Source organism: Sminthopsis crassicaudata, chromosome 1 (genome assembly GCF_048593235.1).
Source record: "Sminthopsis crassicaudata isolate SCR6 chromosome 1, ASM4859323v1, whole genome shotgun sequence".
Classification (NCBI taxonomy): domain Eukaryota; kingdom Metazoa; phylum Chordata; class Mammalia; order Dasyuromorphia; family Dasyuridae; genus Sminthopsis; species Sminthopsis crassicaudata.
In genome coordinates this window covers 653272274-653294108 of record NC_133617.1, presented here as the reverse complement: position 1 = coordinate 653294108, position 21835 = coordinate 653272274, and the positions used below count along the sequence as shown (strand labels likewise).

At 32.5% G+C, this 21835-nt stretch overlaps 1 protein-coding gene across 1 annotated transcript in view; it reads right to left on the bottom strand.

Annotated features, from left to right (window-relative positions):
- Positions 1-21835, bottom strand: part of RAD23B (RAD23 homolog B, nucleotide excision repair protein) — an 84504-nt gene that overhangs the window by 18534 nt on the left and 44135 nt on the right. The window contains exons 3-4 of the mRNA XM_074282987.1: positions 20100-20179; positions 16994-17268 (exon numbers count right to left, since the gene is read on the bottom strand). Coding sequence (XP_074139088.1) covers positions 16994-17268; positions 20100-20179 — 355 coding nt within the window. The remainder of the gene's footprint in view (positions 1-16993; positions 17269-20099; positions 20180-21835) is intronic.

Here is a 21835-nt window from a genome sequence, read left to right as displayed (position 1 = left end):
TTTCCTTGAACATCAGGAAGACCTTTGGACAAATGCTTCTGTCGCACACTAGCACAATGATTACAAACAAATCACTCAACTTTTCAATCCCCTAAGTAACCCTAGAAGACTAAGTTACAGATGAAATGACAATCTGCATAGGTGGGAATTTCCATAGTAAGAGTTCTCTGTATACAATGAAATCACAAGTCTGAAATAAATAAAATAAAATAAAATAAATCCTACCTTATTAGAATAAAATACAAGCCCCTTATAATTAGGACATAAAGCAGAGCAAAGTGAATCTTCGTGTCACCGATTTTGACTTCATATATTGAGGAATCAGAGAATTGGATAGGAATGGAATTCTCTTACAAACCAGTTATGCGTTTTTGTCCATTCATACTTTCCCTCCCCCAATTTATTTTCTCTGCTGACAGAAATGTATGTTTTTGAGGCCTATCATTCTTAAGGAGATTGAGTCCTACTTTTACAATGATACTTTTTAAGTACCTTCAGTACCTCAGAATTCCAGCTTTAGAATCTGAAGTCAAGCCACTATATGTAAAATCAAAATATTCTTTATCTCTCAAATCATGTTAAAATATTTACTAATATTAATACTCAAGTCATTATAACATATATAAACACAATCCACTTAAGATGTTCATGTCAAATTTTTGAATATGAAATACTAAGAAATGCTTTGTTTACCAGAACTACAAAAGGGCCACATCAAAAATCTCATTTTCAATAAGAACTAGATAATTAAGCACCTGTTAAATCCTTACACTAGAGAAAAGATGATGGGGGAGGTGGGGGAGAAAGATGATCATATTCTGGACACAATGCCCTTACTAATGAACTCAACTTTTTTGTCAAACTACTTAGTCACAATGAATTGACAGTTTGCTATATCCTCCAGATCTCATACACAAGAACAATAATATAGCCTTGTCTCCTCTGTAACAGAAGCTATGACTATAAAGTATACTGAAGATTCTTCTTTGAATTCTGAATCTGGCATCCATATGTATGATCACCTCATTAAATGTGTTACATGTTAATTTAATAAGTGTAATATCTTTGTTTTCATCTAGGACATAGACAAAAATGTCAAACTACAGAGGGTCAAGGAAAAACCTATGGGAGCCTCCACTCAAAACACTCCTCTAATCCAACATTTATTATTACTCCATTGATTCAACCAGGTTGAAATGCATCTAGAGTACAACTACAGTTCCGTAATGGTCTATTATGTAATTCATGTCTCTCTACTTTGTTGAAAGACTTATCACGGACTAAAAGTCTTGTTAGAAATCAAAATATTTTCCGGAGGTAATTGGGGTTAAGTGACTTGTCCAGGATCCCACAGTTAGGAAGTGCTAAGTGTCTGAGGTCACATTTGAACTCAGGTCCTTCTGACTTCAGGGCTGGTGCATTTCTCTGATATCTCAATCTTTCAATCATGTCAAAAAGAAAAAAAAAAAAAAAAAAAGTGTTACTCTTGATGAATCCAATTTGCCTATTTGTAAAAATCACTTTCATTTAATAAGGTTTCACAGAAATTGTCAAAAATGGAATGCCAAAGTCACTAGTACATAGTTTGAAGTAAGAAAGGGAAGGCAAATTCTCCAATTGATAAATGGGTCAAAGGATATGAACAATTTTCAGATGATGAAATTGAAACTATTTCCATCCATATGAAAGGGTGTTCCAAATCACTACTGTTCAGAAAAATGCAAATTAAGACAACTCTGAGATACCACTACACACCTATCAGATTGGCTAAGATGACAGGAAAAAATTATGAATGTTGGAAGGGATGTGGGAAAACTGGGACACATGCATTGTTGGTGGAGTTGTGAAAGAATCCAACCATTCTGTAGAGCAATCTGGAATTATGCCCAAAAAAGTTATCAAACTGTGCATACCCTTTGATCCAGCAGTGCTATTACTGGGCTTATATCCCAAAGAAATATTACAGAAGGGAAAGGAACCTGTTTGTGGCAGCCCTTTTTGTAGTGGCCAGAAACTGGAAAATGAATGGATGTCCATCAACTGGAGAATAGTCGGGTAAATTGTGGTATATGAATGTTATGGAATATTATTGCTCTGTAAGAAATGACCAGCAGGATGAATACAGAGAGCTGAACTGATGATGAGTGAAATGAGCAGAACCAGGAGATTGTTATACACTTCAACAACAATACTGTATGAGGATGTATTCTGATTGAAGTAGATACCTTCAACAAAGAGAAGATCTAATTCACATCCAATTGATCAATGATGGACAGAATTAGCTACACCCAGAGAAGGAACACTGGGAAATGAGTGTAAACTGTTGGCATTTTTGTTTTTCTTCCCTATTTATTTTTACCTTCTGAATCCAATTCTTCCTGTGCAACAAGAAATTCGGTTCTGCACACATTTTGTATCTAGGATATACTATAACATATTTAACATGTATGGGACTGCCTGCCATCTAGGGGAGAGGGTAGAGGGAAAGAAGGGAAAATTCCGAACAGAAGGGAGTGCAAGGGATAATGTTGTAAAAAATTACCTATGCATATGTACTGTCCAAAAAAAAGTTATAATTATAAAATCAATTTTTAAAAAAAGGAAGGCAATAAACATTTATTAAGCCCCTACCATATGCCAGGCATTGTGCTAAGGCCTTTACAAACATTATTTCAACAACTCTAAAAGATAACTTCTATTATTTCCCTTTCACACTAGAGAAAGACAAGCAAACAAAGGGTAAGTGATTTAAGGGAAGATCACATAGTTTAGTGAAGGTCCAAGGCTGGATTACCTTTCTCACAACTTTCAGTTAACTTCCTGTTTTTCCCCTTGACTTCAATTCCATGAACATCATGCCTCCCCCTGGATAAACTCATCATTTCAAACTTCGTCTTCCTAAAGACTGATCCAACTTTGATACTCAAATTATCTTCTCAGCACTTTCTGCCAAAGGCTCACTTCATAGAACTTTCCTGTTCTTTCTTCACTTCCCTTAAGCTACTTTGCTTTGTTGAAGACTCTAGGATCATGATGTCCTTAGCTAGAAACCCTGTCTTCTTACTCCCTTTTCAGTTTGTGTATGCATGCTTACTGTCTTTCACGATCTTAACTCTCTTAACCTGAATATCATTTGTCATTGCTTTTGCTCAGGATAAACAGTTTAAGTAGCCCTGCCTGCTAAAGAGGGTTTGGATAAAGGCCACAGCTGTACATTTATGGCTTGTCCCTTTTCCATTTACTATTTATTAATTCTTTCAATATTTGTTAAAGGGTCACTTTTCATTTGGGAAAGTCATTTCAGGTTTATTAATTTTAGGTCATATTCTGGTACCAGAATATGTGTAACTGGAAATACTAAATAAAAATCAATAGTGTTACCACCAAGCCTTTGAAATCTTAATACTTTTATTAATATTACCATTACTGTGAATAAATGAAACCTCTTCAACTTGTTAACCTGAAATTCAACAACCTCTTCAACTGGGCATGGCTATTTTCCCAGCATTCTCCCCTTAATGGTCCTTAGACTATAGTCAAACTGTACTTTTAAGAATGCACCTGACATACTACTCTGTGTGCCCTTTTCTAGGACTTTTCCTCCAGATGGAACACTTCTCCCTCTCCTGGGGTTTATTCAAATGTATCTTCTTCAGTATACTTAGATGATCCTAGATGGACTTAATGACACCTTATGTAAAACCTTCTGGATAGCATTATTTTATATTGATATGTGTACCTTCTTTTCTCCCCTTCCCCACCTCTCTTTCCATACACTACTTACATCCATCTATATGTTTTTTTCCTTGATAATACATGCTTAAGGGCTTGAATATGGACAGAGCATACATATTTATAAGTGAAATAATGGGAAACAGGAGCAATTTTAACAGTGCAAACGACAATGATGTTTTGTTGCTGCCAACCCCAAGGACCACCGGACCTTTCCTTGTAACCTTTTATATGCATTGTTTCTTCCATTTGAAGTGTTAAAGAGAAAGGATGGCTTACTTATCTAAGTTGTATTCCCACATTGTAAACAATTGATACTTTTTTCCATTCATTTACAATACATTGGACATCTGACCAAAAAGTCCTTTAAAAAGGCTTCTACCAACATGCTATTATCACAGTCTAGATGAAAAGTAATGAGAATCTGCATTACAGTGGTGGCAGTGTCAGAAGGGGACACACATGAGAGATATTGTAAAAGTGAAATCAACAAGAGATTGGATATGAAGGAACTGGAGATGTGAGGAATTCAAAATAACTCCTAATATAAGCCTGACAGTCTGGTGTCATACTCAATAGTAAAAGGGAAGTTGGGGATGGTTTAGGGAAAAAGATAACGAATTCTGTTTCTAATATACTGATTTTAAGTTTTCCACTAGACATCCAGTTTGAGAGCTCTGAAAAGTATTTGCAGATATAATATTGGAGGGTCAGCAAGGAGTTTAAGACAGTAAAGTTAGACTTGAGAATCAGCATAGAGATGGGAAATAATAAGATCACCAAGTAGAAAAAAAAAAAAAAAAAAAAAAGAAAAAGAAAAAGAAAAAGAAAAAAAGAAGAGGAGGAAGAGGAAGAAGAAGAAAAGAAGGCCCAAGATAAAAAAAAAATCCCTGGGCAACACCTATGATAGGATATGATATGGTGGAGGAACCAGGAAAAGAGAAAGAGAAGGAAGTCAGATAAGAGAACCACAAGAGAGTGGCTAAAGAAGAACATCAAAGTACAGTGATCAATAGGATCAAAGCCTGCAGAGAGTTTAAAGAAAATGAAAACCTGAGGGAAAAGCTACTGGATTTGGCAACTATGTGATCATTAAGTGTAGTTTCAGTGGAAGAATAAGGTTAGAAGCCAGACTGTTATATAAAGTTAAAGAGAGTGAAAAGAGAAAATGAAGGCACCTGTAATAGAGTCTTGAGACTCAGAATGAGGGGAGGACAGAAGAGTTTTGGGGGGGAGGGGGAGGAGTTGACAAAAGAAAATCAGTCATAACAGAGAGAATAAAAATAAATTTAAGAGTGGGGATTAAAGAGCAAATATCGGAAGAGATTGGATGAAATAAACTGATTTCATCATGTAAAGATGAGTAAAAGGAGAAAGTAGCAAGCAGGAAGATATTTGACAGAAGATAAGGAAGAGGGAGTTCAAAATAAACGAGGCAAAGTTCTTAGGTGAGTGAGTTGAGGGGCAGTCATGGGAAGTATAAGGAGGGATATATTACCCAAAGACTCAGGTACCAAATAAATGCTACTTGTTGAGCAGTAAATTGTAGGGCTTAACACTTTTCTCTCAGGTTTTGGTCTTATCTACTCTAACAGAAGGCAGCTATAAAAAACTTAAAGGCTAATGCTGAATATTCTAAAATTTTCCTATAAAGTTGAATCTTATTGCTGGATGAAAAACCTATACTATTTGTATAGAGGAAAGAAGGAAGTGACAAGGAGTAAGAAAGGAGATTCTGATAACGTTAAGTTATTTACACTAGTCAATTACTCTTATTTCTTATTAAAAAAAAAAAAAAGCTTTTAATAACAGCTGCTTCTGGTTCAAAGTAAATATTTAGGGTGCAGTAACAGAATATTATGTAAGGAAAAGTTTTCTTGTCTCAAAATATATTTATGTGTAATATAGTATTCAACTATAAACTTGATTCAAAAATTAAGTGATCAAGAACCATTTGCAATAAAGTATTCATTCTAGAAATGATTAGGAAATTCTAGAAATAATTAGGAGACTAAGATTTTGTTTCTTATTAAAGCTTTTATTACTGTCTTTCAGCTAGATCTATAACTGAGGAGGAATAAAAAACACATATACCTCCCCCTCTCCCATATCCATCAATCAGTAACAGGGAATTTAATAATTTATATACCTTAACATAAGATGTACGTAAAAATTGAAAAACAAGGGAAAATGAAGTATTTAGACACTAAACACAATACAGACATTCCTATTTAAGAGCTAACACTATAATTACTATTTTGCAATGCAAAACTAATAAATGGAATTATGTTGCTATAGTAAATAATATTAAGAAGTTAACTCTTAAAAAGCCGAGTTAAGAAGACTTTTTTTTGCTAAGGCTCATTTAAGTAATCTTAATTCTTTTGGTCTTTTTTAATTAAAAAGAAATATAAAATGTTTAATTTAGAAAAGCATGAGCAACATAAAATGTTACTCAATAAACACCCAAATTTATATCATCAGATACATTAGAATTATAAAGATGAAAAGCAGGTTTTGAAGCCCTAATATAAATCAAGAATTGGACACGAAGCATTAGTTAATAGCAAATTAGAGAGAATACTATAATAAGAGTTTGCTCTTCAAAGCAAAAGTTACTGAGATAATAAATACTATTTTGCCTGTATGCTGTAAGTGTACGTAAACACAACAAGGAGTTTAATAGCATATTCCCAGTGTATCTGTATTAACAATAAAATAATAAAGCTATTAAATTTGTTCAGAATAGAAAATCTGATTTTCAATGTATATTATCAGGTGTCTTCTAAATTATCATATGTAAATTAAGTTAAACTTGAGATAAACGTGCTTTGTTAATTTTCTAGGAAGAAAATCTTGAGAAAATTCTCGAAGTACTTAATTTCCTTTGTCTCCACCCAAGAATAAAAGTCTTCCTTTCATTTTGCCAAATGTTTGTTAATATACAGGAAACATTTTCCATAAAATAATCATCAACTTTAGCAAAATACCAATTCACAAAATCATAAACTATCAACACATTTTGGAGAAACAAATTTTATTGGTATTCAATTTAACAGCTATTCAAAAACAAATGTTGAAATACCTTATCAAAAGACTTGTTAACTTGACAAATGCAGCATAGGACTTCAAATTTTAAAAAATTAGGCTATACACCTTCATTTATTCAGTCTCAGAGCAATAAAATGTTTCACAAATTAATCTTCTAGATTAAAGTATTAACTTAAAGAATTTAATCATTAAGATAGTTTTAGAAAGACTTGTATCTTGTATTTCCCTAACTTCTTAAATGGAATATACCTAATCCTTTTTTTTTTTTTTTTTGGGAATCTAGGATAATAATGATGCACACCAATTATTATTATACTGTATTGGGACTAGAGGAAAAATATCAACACAAAAATAAAGTCTGTAGGATAATTTATTTTTAAATTAAAAGGTAATTTTTTTTTCCTTTCTGTTCTTCTGCCTGCTTTTTATACTATGCTATACCTTGTTGTTACCTCTTGCTGTTAGCAATGTTCCTACCAAAAGAAGCTGACTTATAAGTAGGGTGATTAAAACTGTGTCCCAAATGGGCAAATAGGTTTTGAGTAAAAATATGAGGAATTTTCCAATAAATAAAAGGCATGAGCCTTTCAACACTTATTTTGGCTGCTCAAAGGCCTCTTTTCTTTCTCTTTCTTTCTTTCTTTCTTTTTTTTTTTTTTTTGCTTACTGCCAGGTTCTTGGTGGTGTTCCGGATAGCTGAGGTTGCCGCATAGGCGGCCTCCGAATATGTGAGTTATTACTGTATCCACATCAGCAAAGCAATGTTAGTATGAACTGTTGGCCAGGATGTGGAAATATCCTCATTACATAGAAGTGGACATCATAATGGTATTCATTAAACTGAGATTCTGTGTGCCCATAAAGTCTGAAAGATAGCAAAGACAAATAAATAAATAAATAAAGACCATTCAGAGAAAACAGAAGAAGTGACCTATAATGAAAGCTCCCCCAAATGAAAATAATTCTATTGCAATGGAAGATGCCAATTTTGAAAACATTTTAAAAGCATCTATATTTTAAATAAAAGGAAAATCAAAGAATAAACTAAAGTTAGAAATGTGAGACTCATTCCAGTATTGCCTAACAGGAAATGCAGCCATTTCAAAATAGAAAGGTAGTAAATAAAATAAAATAAAATATCATCGTGAAAAAAGTGATTCATTTAATTAGGTTTAATTTAACTGAACAAACATTTATAGTTTTGTTAAGAAACAAAGGCAGAATTTTGGATAAGACAAAGAGAGGGTCCCTGCCCTACTGAAGTTTATTATTTCAGTAAGGAAATAATACCTAAACAAAAGTAACTAATATAAAATAACAAGATTAAAGGTATAAAATAAAGTGTTATATGATACAAGTCAATGGAGTTTGGAAATATCATTAACCAGTGATGGGGTGGGATGTCATTTAAAGTGGACTTTAAATTAGAGAATCAAAAGACTGAGGAGACCAGGAAGGTAAACTAAAGAATGTGAATGAAAGCAGGAAAATTTTGAGTACAAAGAGAAGATTATAATATTAAATAGCTTTACTGTAGTACACATATAGTGTACTACACTATGTATATGTATATGTATATGTATATGTATATGTATATGTATGGTGGGAAGCAAGATGAGTTAAGTCTGAAAAGGAGTGTCACCAGACTGAGGGATGGAGGAAGAAAATAAGCATTTATATAGTGTTAATATGCATCAATACTGTGCTACTAAATAAACACTTTACAAATACAATCTCATTTGATTTCCCAACAACCCTGATATGTGCTTAAATTGTCAAGGACCATCAATGTTAAGCTAAAGAAACAGAACTTTAAAGTCGTGGATAGATTTTAATGCAAGTAAATGACATAAGGAAGAATTGTCTCACAATGTTACAAAAAAATGAATTGGAGTATTTGTGGAGGCAGAAAAACTTTTGAAGCTAATATGATATTCCAGTAAGATGATAATTAAAGCCTGAACTAGCGTGGCTAAAATGAGAATAAAAGACAGAATTATGTGAGAGAGAGTGCAGAAACTGAATAGACTGACCTTTGGAAATAGTGACTATGTGAGCTATGAGCTATGGGAAAAAGTCAAAAAACAAGTTTCTAATGTGGGAGAAACAGGTGAAGACTGGTATCATATATAGAAATTATGGGAGTCAGGAAGTAAAAAACAAAACAAAACAAAAAAAGATTTTGGCGAGATGATGAAATAACAAGAGGTAGTAACAAAAGATGGTGACTATTCGAGTCAAGGGGCCTGTGACTGTTTTCAACTGGGGTGACTCTGGAGAATTCATTGAACTTCCCTGCCCCTCAGTTTCATCTTTAAAATGAGAGTTGGTCTAGATAAACTTTGAGGCCCTTTCTAATTCAAATGACCTCACAGTATACTCAGTTTTAGATATGCACTTGAGATGCATAACTTGAGATGACTGTACATTATATAAGTATAGATATTCTATAAGCAGTTGATTAACTGGTTCCAGAGCTAAGAAGAAAGATTAAGGCAGGAGATATAATAGATTTGGGAATAATATAAATAGAAATCATAACTGAAACTGGTAATTTGTACATGCACTAATATATATATATATATATACACACACACACATATATTTGTTGATGGTGTAAGAGTTTTAGTCTTTCCAAAAGACAGAAACTTAATTCTCATAAAGATGACTTCACCACTGATCTTTTTAAAATACAGTGCTAAATATATTATGACCATACTTCACTAAAGTTGGGAACCTTTAAATATCATTTAATGTGCTTTTTTCCCTCTACATGACTGCCTTCTGTAAGTCATATATAGGACAAATGATTTTTCAACAAATATGCTTACCCAGGTAGGGGCCAGGGGAGAAAAATACTTCAAAATAAGGAAAAATCTTTGGACTGTGGATTCAAATATTAAATAATAGTCATATTTTTATATAGCTATATCATATAATATTATATGTCTATACAATAGCTATACTTATATAAATCTGGTAAAGCTATGAATTGACCCACACCATATTTTTAAAAATTTGAAAATATGTGAAAAAAGCTATACAACTGTTTTCATCCTCTGACCTAGCAAACTACTATGTATAACCCATACAAGGAAATAAAAAATTGAAGTCTTGTACATACCAAAATATGAGTCTTTTCTGTAGTGGAAGAAAGAAAGAAAAAGAGAGAAAGAGAGGAAGGAAGGAAGGAAGGAAGAAGAGGGTCCACAAAAGTTAGTAAATACATTGAAGAAAAATTATAGTATATGAATGATAGATTATTAGGGTAAACTAGGAGATGGCAAATGAGAAATTCAAAGAAAACAGATGCAGGAATGAAAAATTAAGCAAAATCAGAAATACACACACACACCAACTTTATAAATGAAAATATCATTAAAATAGTTGAACTTGGGTTCCTAGAGAAGTGTATAAGAATACAGAACTTTTAGGCTCTCTTTTAGTTAGGTGTTTTTCTGTCACAAAGAAGGTAAGGGACACATAAGGAAATGACTATTATGTGAAATAAAAGCTATATTGTTGTGATTAATAAACAAGAAAAGCAGTAAAAATGTCTCTTCCTTGAGCTTAAAACTCCACGGTAAAACTTCAATGAAGGGATGAAACATCATAGGTTTAGAGCTGGGAAAGAGTCTAGAGACCATTTAATCTACCCCCCTCATTTTACATTTAAGGTAATCTGAACTACAAAGAGAGATGAAGTGATTTGCTCAATGTAACACAGACAGTAAGTGAGAGATAAGATCTGATTCCAAGTTCTAACCCAGAGCCAGTGCTCTTTCCAGAATATCATGCTATTATAGAAGCATAGAGTGTGGCAGAAGTCAGTGTAGCAAAAATAGAGAAAACCCAAATGCTAAAATTTGATAAAACTTAACTTTCCTTACAACTACTAATTCTCCTCTTATCAGGTTAATTAACTTTCAGGTTCAAGAACACAAACCCTATTTAACTGATGTGAAAGTTCGGCCCTGTGAAAACTTTATGCTTAAAGCATATTAACATAAAAACATAACACAAAAAGCTCTTGAAATATATGATCTGGAAAAAAAAAAAGAAGAAAGAAACATATAATCTGGATACATGGAGATGATCACAAAAATACACAAGAAATTTAGGTCAGTACAATATAAGCCAAACTCTTGGTCTACTACATTTTAGAAAAAAAAAAAAATTAACATTTAGAATCGTAAGTATAAAAAAACCTAAATTATGATAATTTAAAACCAAATATTATCTTAAAATATATATGTGTGTGTATATATGTATATGTAAAATCCTCACTAATGCTCTTTTTACTTTGTCATTCTACACAGATTGTTGATTTCTGCTTTTCAAGTTCCCAAACTCAAATCTTACTTGCTCCTAATTACAGTAAAATACTTAGCTTCCTCCTTCACTGAGGAAATTACTCTGACTTCTTCCTTCAAACATCTAATCATGACCACCACTCACTCCTTTTCAGTTGCAGAATAAATATTCCTAACCTTCATTATGTCTAGTCCCTCTCTTGAATTCAGTTGAAACCTGAAAAGACTGCTATCACTGAATAACAGAATTTCAGAACTAGAAGAAACTCAGAAGCAATCTAATTCAATCCACACATGAAAAAAATTGGAACTATAACAAACCCACCAAATGATACTCAAAAACGAAGTTTTGTTAGCACTGTGCAACCTTATTTTTATCAAGTTCATGAAATATGAAATCTTAGCTACATTTAAAACAAAACATTCCATTAAATACACCATATTGTACTAAGCCTTATTGACTGGTACCTTGGGACATTCATTTCCTTAAATCAAAGCTCTTTATAGAGGAACCCATGAACACGTACAGAAAAATCAATTCTTTATGTTATCACCAAAAAGTGATAGTTTGAGAGCTGGAAGTTACTTTATAGACCATCTAGTACAGCCCTACTCCCACACTAGTCCTGTCATTACACATATAAGAAAAGTAATGTAAGGAAGTAAAATGGCTTCTCTCAGGTCCCATGGGTAGTAAAAGATGGAATCCAAAAATGTAAACTCAGTATATTTTTTATTATATCAAGCCTCCTCCCACAATTAAAAATAATTAAATTTATTTGTTAGCTGATTTAAATTTTACTGTAATTAAATTTTTTCCCCAAGTGGAGCATGTTTTCAAATTGTTTACGTGCCATGCTCCTGTTTTGTGGCCCAAATGAATACGATATAGGATAATAATGGTTAGTCAACCTCAAATCTTTAAGATCTCCAATAAGGAGAAACTCAATTCAGTTCACCAGTAGAAAATTCTTGCTATTAAGAATTTTTCCCTGATGATGCTTCTTTGCTTCAAATTCCAACCTTTGCTCTTTGCTCTAAATTCCTCTTCAAATATTATCTTTTCAGGTTACTTAAATGAATCTACATGCAACAGCTTCTAGTCTTCCAATAATATATTTTTTAGTCTCCACATCATTCCAGCTACTCTTACAGATAGGCTCCTATTTATCTATGACTATATTATGTCCACTACAAAGTACTGCAATCTAGATGGAACCTGAATATAGATGAAATTCTCTTTCCATTTGGACACATCTCTCTTAATACATTCTAATATTCTTGTCTGTTATCACAAGGCTTATTCTTATTTAGTTTCAACTTATTTTTTTGCATAACTGCTATCTAGCCATGGTTTTTCCATTTGAGAAATCAATAAATGTATGTTTTTCCCAATTAAATCTCACTTATTTAACTCAGTCTACTGTTGTAGATTGCTGAAATGTTTCTTTGTCATTTGAAGATTCAACAACTTGCCATCTACTCATTCAAATTACTGATTTAAAATGTTCAAGCATAAAGTCAAGGGAATTTCTAGAATTCTCTCAGGACTAAAAGCCTGCCTTTTAGTAGAAATCTGACCATCACCAACAACTGCATCCATTCACTCTGTACTTCTTACAACTTATTCATAAACATAGCATGAAAGACATTATAAAATTTCAAAGTTAGACATTTGTATATGTTGTCAGATACAGTGATATGATGCTAACACATTACCATTAAGAAATTAACTATTAATTTTATTGCTACAAGTGTGATAAATTTACATGAAGGTTCTTGCTTGGTGACCCTTGTAATTAATAGCATTCACTTTTAATATAGGCTGGAATGAAAAAAACAATCTGTGGTCATGGAAAATAATTTTCTGCACATAAAAACTTTTTAAAAATGAAATCATTTCCATGCCCACCTTTGCATTTCAATTTAATAATCCATCTGTTACTGCATCTCTTTTTTTCCTCAAGTGGTCATGATCTAGCTATCTATGACACCGTAGGTTCACTGCTGTGGAAATAAGTGAAAAACAGAGGATCATGAGAATTTTGTGGTGCAGACAACATGTGCTAATGGACTTGAACCTTAATTCTACTATCACGGCTAATAAAGCAAAGAATAGAATACGTAATATAGTAATCAATTGGGCTGTTTTAAAATTCCTTTTTGATTTCAGCTAAATCCCTAAATTATTGGATTTGGAACCATATGAAACTTGTTCAAGAGTACAAATAACAAAATTTTGATAATAAGAAAGAGAATATGATTGTCTTAAAGCACTGCCACACCCTTCAATCAGTTACAGCCACCAGGAAATAAAGTGAGAACCACAGGAACCCAGTCAGAGAGATTTGATTACAAATAGGTATATTCTATGAAAATCCAAACTAATTATCTTGGGTTTCAACACTTAAGACCATCATTACAATGATTAAAGTGTTCTATTAATTTTTCAAGAGTCATTTATTTATTTTTCCATTCAACAAATCAATAAATTTCCTAGAGCACCTTATTAAATAATGAAGTCAGAAAAAAAAAACCCCATCAAAATTTTCTGAAGATATTTAAAATCTTGTCCTAAGAAATGTGTGTGTGTGTGTGTGTGTGTGTGTGTGTGTGTGTGTGTGTGTGTGTATATATATATATATATATATATATATATATATGTATATATGTAGTACTCTCTTTCCACCTAAATAATTTTCTTTCTACTACATTTACATTTCAACTTCTTTTATTCTTTCCTTCCTTATTTTCTGGCTTTGCATGCTTGAAATCAAAATCAAACAACATTTTTCTGTACCAAAAACAAATTTAAAGTTAAAAAGGTTGCTGGTCATTACCTTTACATTAACTTGTCTCCATTCTCTAAAGTGGTAATTTTCTTCCTCCAATATTTCCAATATTCCCAATATTCGAAAAGATAATTAACTAACTTGCCCTGTTTTTGTGATTCCTCTCTGAAAACAACTCTCATAAACATTTACAAGTATCTCATGGACACTTCAAGGATCTTAATTTATGCTAAGGGGACTACAAAATGTGAAGAGATAAGTAAAACAAAGTAGTCTGTGATGATGAGCAAAGGAGAAAAAGTAGAAAAACCTGAGAAAATAAATAAAGTCATAGATGAGCACCTGAGCTGTATGTATGTACTTCAAGGGAAGATAATAACTCAATACAAAGGAGAGAACAGATTTAAGGAATGGGAGTGGGAGGAAGGAGAATCATCTATGCAAACATATGAAAGTGAAGTTAGAGAATAATGCTTTAAGTTCAGCTTGATGGGGAAAATCTATGGAAAATATTTTCTTAAGAGGTAGACGTGGGAACCAAAAAGAAAGAAAGCAATCCTAGAAGCAATTAAGTGTTTATTTTTGAGTGGCTCTCTACAGTTTTCAAGGATAAAATTCTTAGCTTAACCTTCACTTTTCTAAAATCAGGTTTTAGTTATATAAACTTTACATAAGAATGAAAAGTTGAATGATCTATGGAACACAATTCAAAGACCTAATATAGGTCTTAAATACTGTATCTTCTATGTTCTTTCCTTGCCACCAACTGTTCAAAGAATTTTTAAAAATCTAAAATTTTACTGGTGTGCATCATAATCTCCTATCCATCATGCCTAGGAAATCATGCTCCATGATTGAGGATTTTCATCACAAGATAACCAATATTCTACTTACATAGTCTTAGAGAACTCATGACCTCCAAAATGAATTAATATTAATAAAGTGAAAAACCAAAAGCACAACTTTAGTGGAGAATAACTATAATAAAACAATGTGAAATTTGTATTCTGTAATTTTTGTTAAAAAGACTATTGATGAGTAAGCAAACATTTATGTTGTTCTTCCCCTTCTCCACTTAATAACCCAAGCCTCCTAGACATCTGTAGGCTTAACGAATTTAGTACTCTAAACTTTTTCTATTTTGATACTTCCAAATTAATCTTTTCATCTTAACTCTAGATCTATACATTCAGCAGTCTACTGCTTGGTCCCATTGGAAGCATTATTTAAAACTATCCATATAGGGGCAGCTAGGTGGAGCAGTGGATAGAGCACCAGATTTGAATTCAGGAGGGCTCAAGTTCAAATCTGGTCTCAGACACTTAACACTTCCTAGCTGTGTGACCCTGGGCAAGTCACTTAATCCCAGCCTCCAAAAAATAAAATAAAACTATCCATATTGAACATCTCTTCCTAAATAGTATTACTCAAATTAATTAGATTTAATTAGATTAAATAGTATTACTCAAATTAATTAGATTTAATTTAGATTAAGAATCCTTAAACCAGTCTCTCAGACCTTATATAATCCTTCTTTCAATTCATTCTTTATACCATTGCCAGACTAAAACTAAACTTTTTACTTCACTCCTCAGCTCAAAAAGGCCCTGGTTGTCTATTATGTAACATGCCAAGTCCAAATTCTAATATCTAGTCAAGCCAAATCAATCTTCTAAGAGTTTTGTAATCTTGAATGAAACATTCTAGCCTTAGTTTTTTCATGAAGAATGAAAGTAACTCTTCAAATCATATTTATTAAAAAAGAAATGTGGAAGATACAGTGCTACACACCACAAAGTAATGCTAATGAGGATCAAAGGAGGCAATGCATATCAAAATGCATTATATAAGTTTCTACATAAAACAGAGCCATTAATATTTCATTACAGCATGTGAAAGTTTTCTAAGTTTCAAATCTGCTACATCTTTTGAAATCTTAGTCAAAAAAACAATAATGACACTAATCTCTCATAAATTTCTATTTTTAAATCCTGTGTAAGTGAAATTAGCAATGACATGAAATGGACAGCAAACAAAAGTCCTCCTAATAGTCCATCATTTAATATTCTCTATTTTAAAGTGGAAATACATCAAATAATAGATTTTATGTAAACCACTGGGTAAAACAAATGTATGATCAAAGGGTACTAATACTACTAGATTTAGGTGCAAGGATAACTATAGATCATTTTAAATGTAATGTCCCCATAATATTATTTTTAGAAATCATTTTAGGGGATTGAAGAACCAACTACCAATATAGGAACTTTACCACAGGCTTTGATTAGTTATACTAAAAATAAAATAAAATCTATATTCCTCCATCTTCTGGTGGTGGTAATAGGGATTTGAACACAAACATTTCTTGTGAAAATATCCTCAACAATTTTTGCAAGTCTTCACATCCTTCCACTTTGCAGAATGCCAAATCCAATAGTTAAATGTGTGTGCATAAATTCACAGAAACCTGCTGGTGTTCAATTATAATGATCATGAAAAAGGAATATAGAAAACCAAATTTAAAAAGGACAGACCAGGCCAAAGGATGAGTATTCTAATAACTTTCTAATCTTTTATATGCTTTGCAGTTTATAAAATTCTTTAACTCATACACATTATCTTGCTTGATCTGTCAAAATACTGCGATAGGCTGTATCAATTATGAGAAATTTAGGATATACCTATGACTTATCTAATACATTTAAAAGCACTTCTTTCAAGAGTTTTCTCACGTGACTTCTTGAGGTTAAATGACCTATCCAGAATAACAAAGGTATGAAGCCTTGGAGATGATGTTTTAATATAAATCGTTCTGGTTCCAATTCTAGTGTTTTGCCTAAAAAATTTAGTTTACTGTTATTTCTATTTTTTAATTTAGAAGGAGGTCCAGTCTTCAAGGTCACACAATCCAAAACTTGATGATGGCAGTTAAAATAATTTAATTTGCACAGTATATACCAAGGTATTTGGAATCTTCAAAAGCTCTTGTAACTAATTAATGTTTACTTCCAACATATTAACAATTCTAAACTGAAATTAGATGTCAAAACAAGCTTCCTCATTTGGAAGAGTTTTGATATATAATTTCCCAGAGGGTGATCATACCTGTCAGATGACGTTGGACTAATACCAACAGGAGTTTCTACTGGTTTCTCTGCAGGTTTCTCTTCCTTAGGAGTACTAGTAGGTATAGGTTCACAAGCTACTGCAGCTGGTGTTGGAGTGACAGATGTAGGTGTAGGTGTGGGAGCCAAGGCAGGGGAAGGAGTTGGGGCTTGAGCCACAGATGCTGCTGAAGATGAACTAACTGTAGTAGTGGTAGCAGGATTTGATTGTTGAGTTGTAGCTGGTGATGGTGTTGATGTAGCTGCTGCTTTGGGCTAAATGGATAAAAACAAAATCAAATCTTAAGGAAAAAGTCCTATGCTATTTTCTCCATTACAAATACAAATATATTTATAAACATCATGTTTTAAAATTTAACATTCATTTTAGTCCTCCAACGAATGCTACTGAGAAATAAGCTAATGTATTATTGGATAAAAATGGAATTTAACTCTACTCTTCCAGAATCCCACTAAAAGGCCACTCAATTTTGAACAATGAAAACATGCAAATGTATCGTTTAGATTAAGTCTCAAAACATTCTGCTTATTTCACTCAAGATCGATTAATATACAAGGAGAATGAATATGTGAACAGTATATTCCTACTAATACTGATCTTCATTAAATTCTCCATGTCTATATAGCCTTCTGCTTCAGTGAGATTTAATTTTTAAAAAACCATTTAATTCTGATAGGTACCAAATTAAAACAAAAATAAAGTTAAACCACTGCTTTAAATTGTTTATAATGCTTCTAAAAACAAAACCTTCATTTGCCAAAATTTGAAAATTTTAAGGTGATATCAAACAAGAGTTTCTAGAAGAAAAAAAATTAATCTGACCTGCCCTTTATTTAAATCATATGCACCCAAACCATGGACAAGGATTAAGCTTTCATGTCAAGCATTTCATTAGCAATAGGGATAACTGTTGTGGAATACTCACTTCCTAGTCCACCCCTCAAACACCACACAGAATGTACTTTGAAACTCTCATTGTTATAAAGGTACATAGTAGTACTGAAGGGGTTAAGTGCCTTGCTCATATCAAGTAAGGAGGTGTTACAAGGAAGCCCTGAAATCAGGTCTTCCATAATGCCATGTTGCCCTTTTAAAATCTAAATCTAAATAAATGTTATTTCGTATACTTAGTAATTATCCCATATTACACTTTCAAGGAGTAAAAAATGCTTACTAAAGTGACCTTCTTCACCAAAATATTTAACTGCCCAATTATCCAACACAGTTAACTTTGCAAAGTAAAATCTTAACTACATCTAGAGTCCATCTACACAGTTAATTATTCTGAATAGCTGTGAGCGCTTTCTTTGAAGCACCATAATTTAAACTAACATCCTGCATAGAAATCTTCCTAAAATTCAATTCATAATAAATGTGTTCTTGAACAGAAAAATAAACAATTTTCTAATACTCAAATTAATGTTGTGTATATTAATTATACTTTATAATACAAAAGTTTGCCTCCTCAGTAAATTTACATCTAGACATTGAACTGATTTTCTATGAAAAATCATTGGATCATAAGACTTCTAGGAGGAAGTTATTTTAGATCACAGATAGATCTAAAACTGTAAGTGACCTTAGTGGCATCCAGTATAATCCCCTCATTTTATTGATGTGAAACTTACATGTCCCAAAGACTTATATGTCACTCAAAGTCACAGTGGTAGAATGGGATACTCATTTTTTCTATGTACTTTGCTCACTCCAGCCCTGGAGTGGAATCTTTTTTCTGAAGATGAAGCTTCAGCTCTAAAGTCCTCTGCTGCTATCAACTCCTTTCTTTTCCAATTATTTGGTTCGAAAACCATGACTAACTTTTATATACATGCATATAAACTAAAAATAAAGTATCATCTCTCTAAATTGAAAACCAAGCTTTAATGAACAGTTTCAGTTGAAGGTATCATGAAGATGAAGTTGTAGATACTTGAATTCTAGACAAATGAGGTATTATTGTAATACAATACAAAGTGAGAGGGAAAAACCAGCATCGTACCAAATTATAATGTTATGACAGAGACTGTCACTTAAATTTTATGCCTCAAAGTGTTCCAGCACAACACTCTGCACTTAGTTGGCCTTTATTTTTTTTTTTTTGTGGCAATAAATATGTCCATTTCTATTTTTACACATTATGAAGTTAGGACATGCCTACGTGTTATTCCCACTTAAGGAGTCTGTCAAACAATATACTCTTTTCTTCAAACTTAACAGTAATTATTGGGCAGGTGTACAAAACACAACAAAATCAATTTGTTAATATGGTACTAACTGGATCCATAATTGGAAATGTTATACTTCACTCAAAACTGATGCTGATTTCTAGTACAAGTATTCAATGACGACTTTTACAGCTTCTTTTACAGCTTAAGTTCTACTGTATATTATGCAAAACAATTTTACATTTTAGCTTATTTCCTTTCCCTTATACAATCACATTTCTTTTGCCCCAAGACCTCCATCAACTGTTTTTTTTTCTTATTAAAGTGTTTATCAGTGCTTTGGAGAACTATTTTCTAAGAATAAAGTGTATGAAAAGTACTTCCACTAAAGTCCCATCTTTTTGTTTGTCATTCCTGAAAAATGAAAGATGTTGGAGACCCTGTTTTGTGGAAAGTTTTTTTTTAAAAGACTGTAATTTCTCCTTAATGTTCATTCTATTAAATCATAAATAATTTTGTTGCTTAAAGCTTAAAACATCCTACTTATTAAATTTGTCTATTATCTGGTGTAATTTGTTTTGTCTTCAAATTGGTGAGACAATTAAGTAAGATTTAAGCCAGATTCTTTAATTGGCCTGCTAATTTAAAAAATAAAGAACATCTGCCCCCATTTTAATAAGCTTACCCTTTTTCATGGCTATACAGCAAATTCCTCTACTTCAGCAAAATCCATGACCTCAGAAGACTTGCCAAGGCAGTACACTAACTGTAAATATGTAAAATCATTAACTGTATTATTACTCTGTTGTTAACTGTTATAGTCTGTGACATATTTATGTCTTTATTGTCTTCACTTATACTGAATAATTTAATACACATGCGTGGCATACTCACACACAAAATAAGAGGTCAAAACTTACTTTTGTCACCATAACCACCACAAAGTTCTTCTCATCAATTTTGTATTCTTTGAGAGCAGTATCATCGTTGAGGATTTTGCCTAGTGGATTAAAAGAAATTCGCTGAAGTAAATTATTATTTTTTTTTTACCTTAGGGAATTATCTTAAATGCTGACTAAGCAGATTAGCCCAAATGAATAAAGAGGCATATATAATGAAAGCACAACTAACTGAAAAAGTCTTTAAAAATTCCCCTATGTAAATGAAAACCCAACAGCCTTGAACATTTAAATTTAGGGCTAGATTGGGGTGGGAAACTCAGAAGGAAGCCAAACAGTACCCAACACCACGTTTAAGATAGCTTATCCTGAAGGGATGGCCTTACTTCCACTACCTCTCAGCCAGCAAGTTATTTATTCTCCAAATAACCAAAATGGAACTGCACTTCATTACATGTCATTATCTAGTCTGCTCAGCTGTAATATAATACATCATAACAGAACTAGAATATATGTTATTTAGTTAAAGCACCTCATTTTTAATTTTATGAGGTCAAAAGTCAAATGATTAAGTGGCAGAATTGGGAACAAAGTTCAAAGAGAAACTACTTGCTATATGCCAGGCACAAATCTAAGCCCTTTTGTAAATATCTCATCTGGGTCTGAGATAGGTGCCAATATGATCTCCATTTTACAGTAGGGGAAATGGAAGGAAACAACAGTTAAATGATTTGCCCTGGGTCATAAAGCATCTGAGATTTCAAGGCTGGAGTTTGAATTCAGATCTTCCAGACTCAAGGCTCGATCAACTGTATCACCTCCTGCCCCAAAAAGTGTCCTTTAATCAAAGCTTCATGTTTTTACACTAGAGTTCAACTTCTTCAATCCTAGACTAACAAAACAGACACAGAAGCACCTACTTAATAATTTCTCACTTCTTATGTGAATTGTAGTATACCAAGGGGAAAAATTGTCCCACAAACTCATCTCCCAGATAGATATATCTTTCAGATAGATAGATAAAAGTATAAAGAGTGAATAGAAAATGCATACATTAAAACAAAGACCCACAACCTCTAGAGAATTTATGCAGATTATTTACAAGAATGCCATGTAAATCAGTGACAAAACATTGGCATGATTGCTTCTGCACTGCCTCTAAGCTACAACCCCAAATTCAAATGGCTCATCAAACACTGCCAAACAAAAAATATTCTTGGCTAAATCAAATCTACAGATTATTTTTAACCTTTATACACTAAAGATGATTGGGAACAAAGTGGCCAGGCTTATTAAAATCAACCTTCCCCACTTCCTATAAAACCCATTCTGACTTTAATTTTAAAATAAACCAGATTGTTTGTTTTTCATTGATATTTTAATGCAATTTCTCTATGTGATACAAAGACTTAAATAATTACTATATTAGCACAAATTAGTTTGGCTTGCTTCACATATCTTTAAAATTTGTCACCCACATCCTAAAATGTAGGTTCTTGACTTATACTCTGAATACTTAATAAAAATCAATGAATGATGAATGCTCCTAAGGTGTCCTGTTCTGAACTGACCCAAATGCTCTCCCTTTCACATGGAGAACTATTATTTTAAACAAATCTTAACAGGGAGAAGAAATTGAATGAAAAATGTTTACTACAAAGTTTGTTTATTTGGGGGAACACCAATTTCCAAGTAAAGTTTAAAATCTTACAAAGGAAAAAAACAACACCTCATGAGAGGCAGTATGGTACAGAATG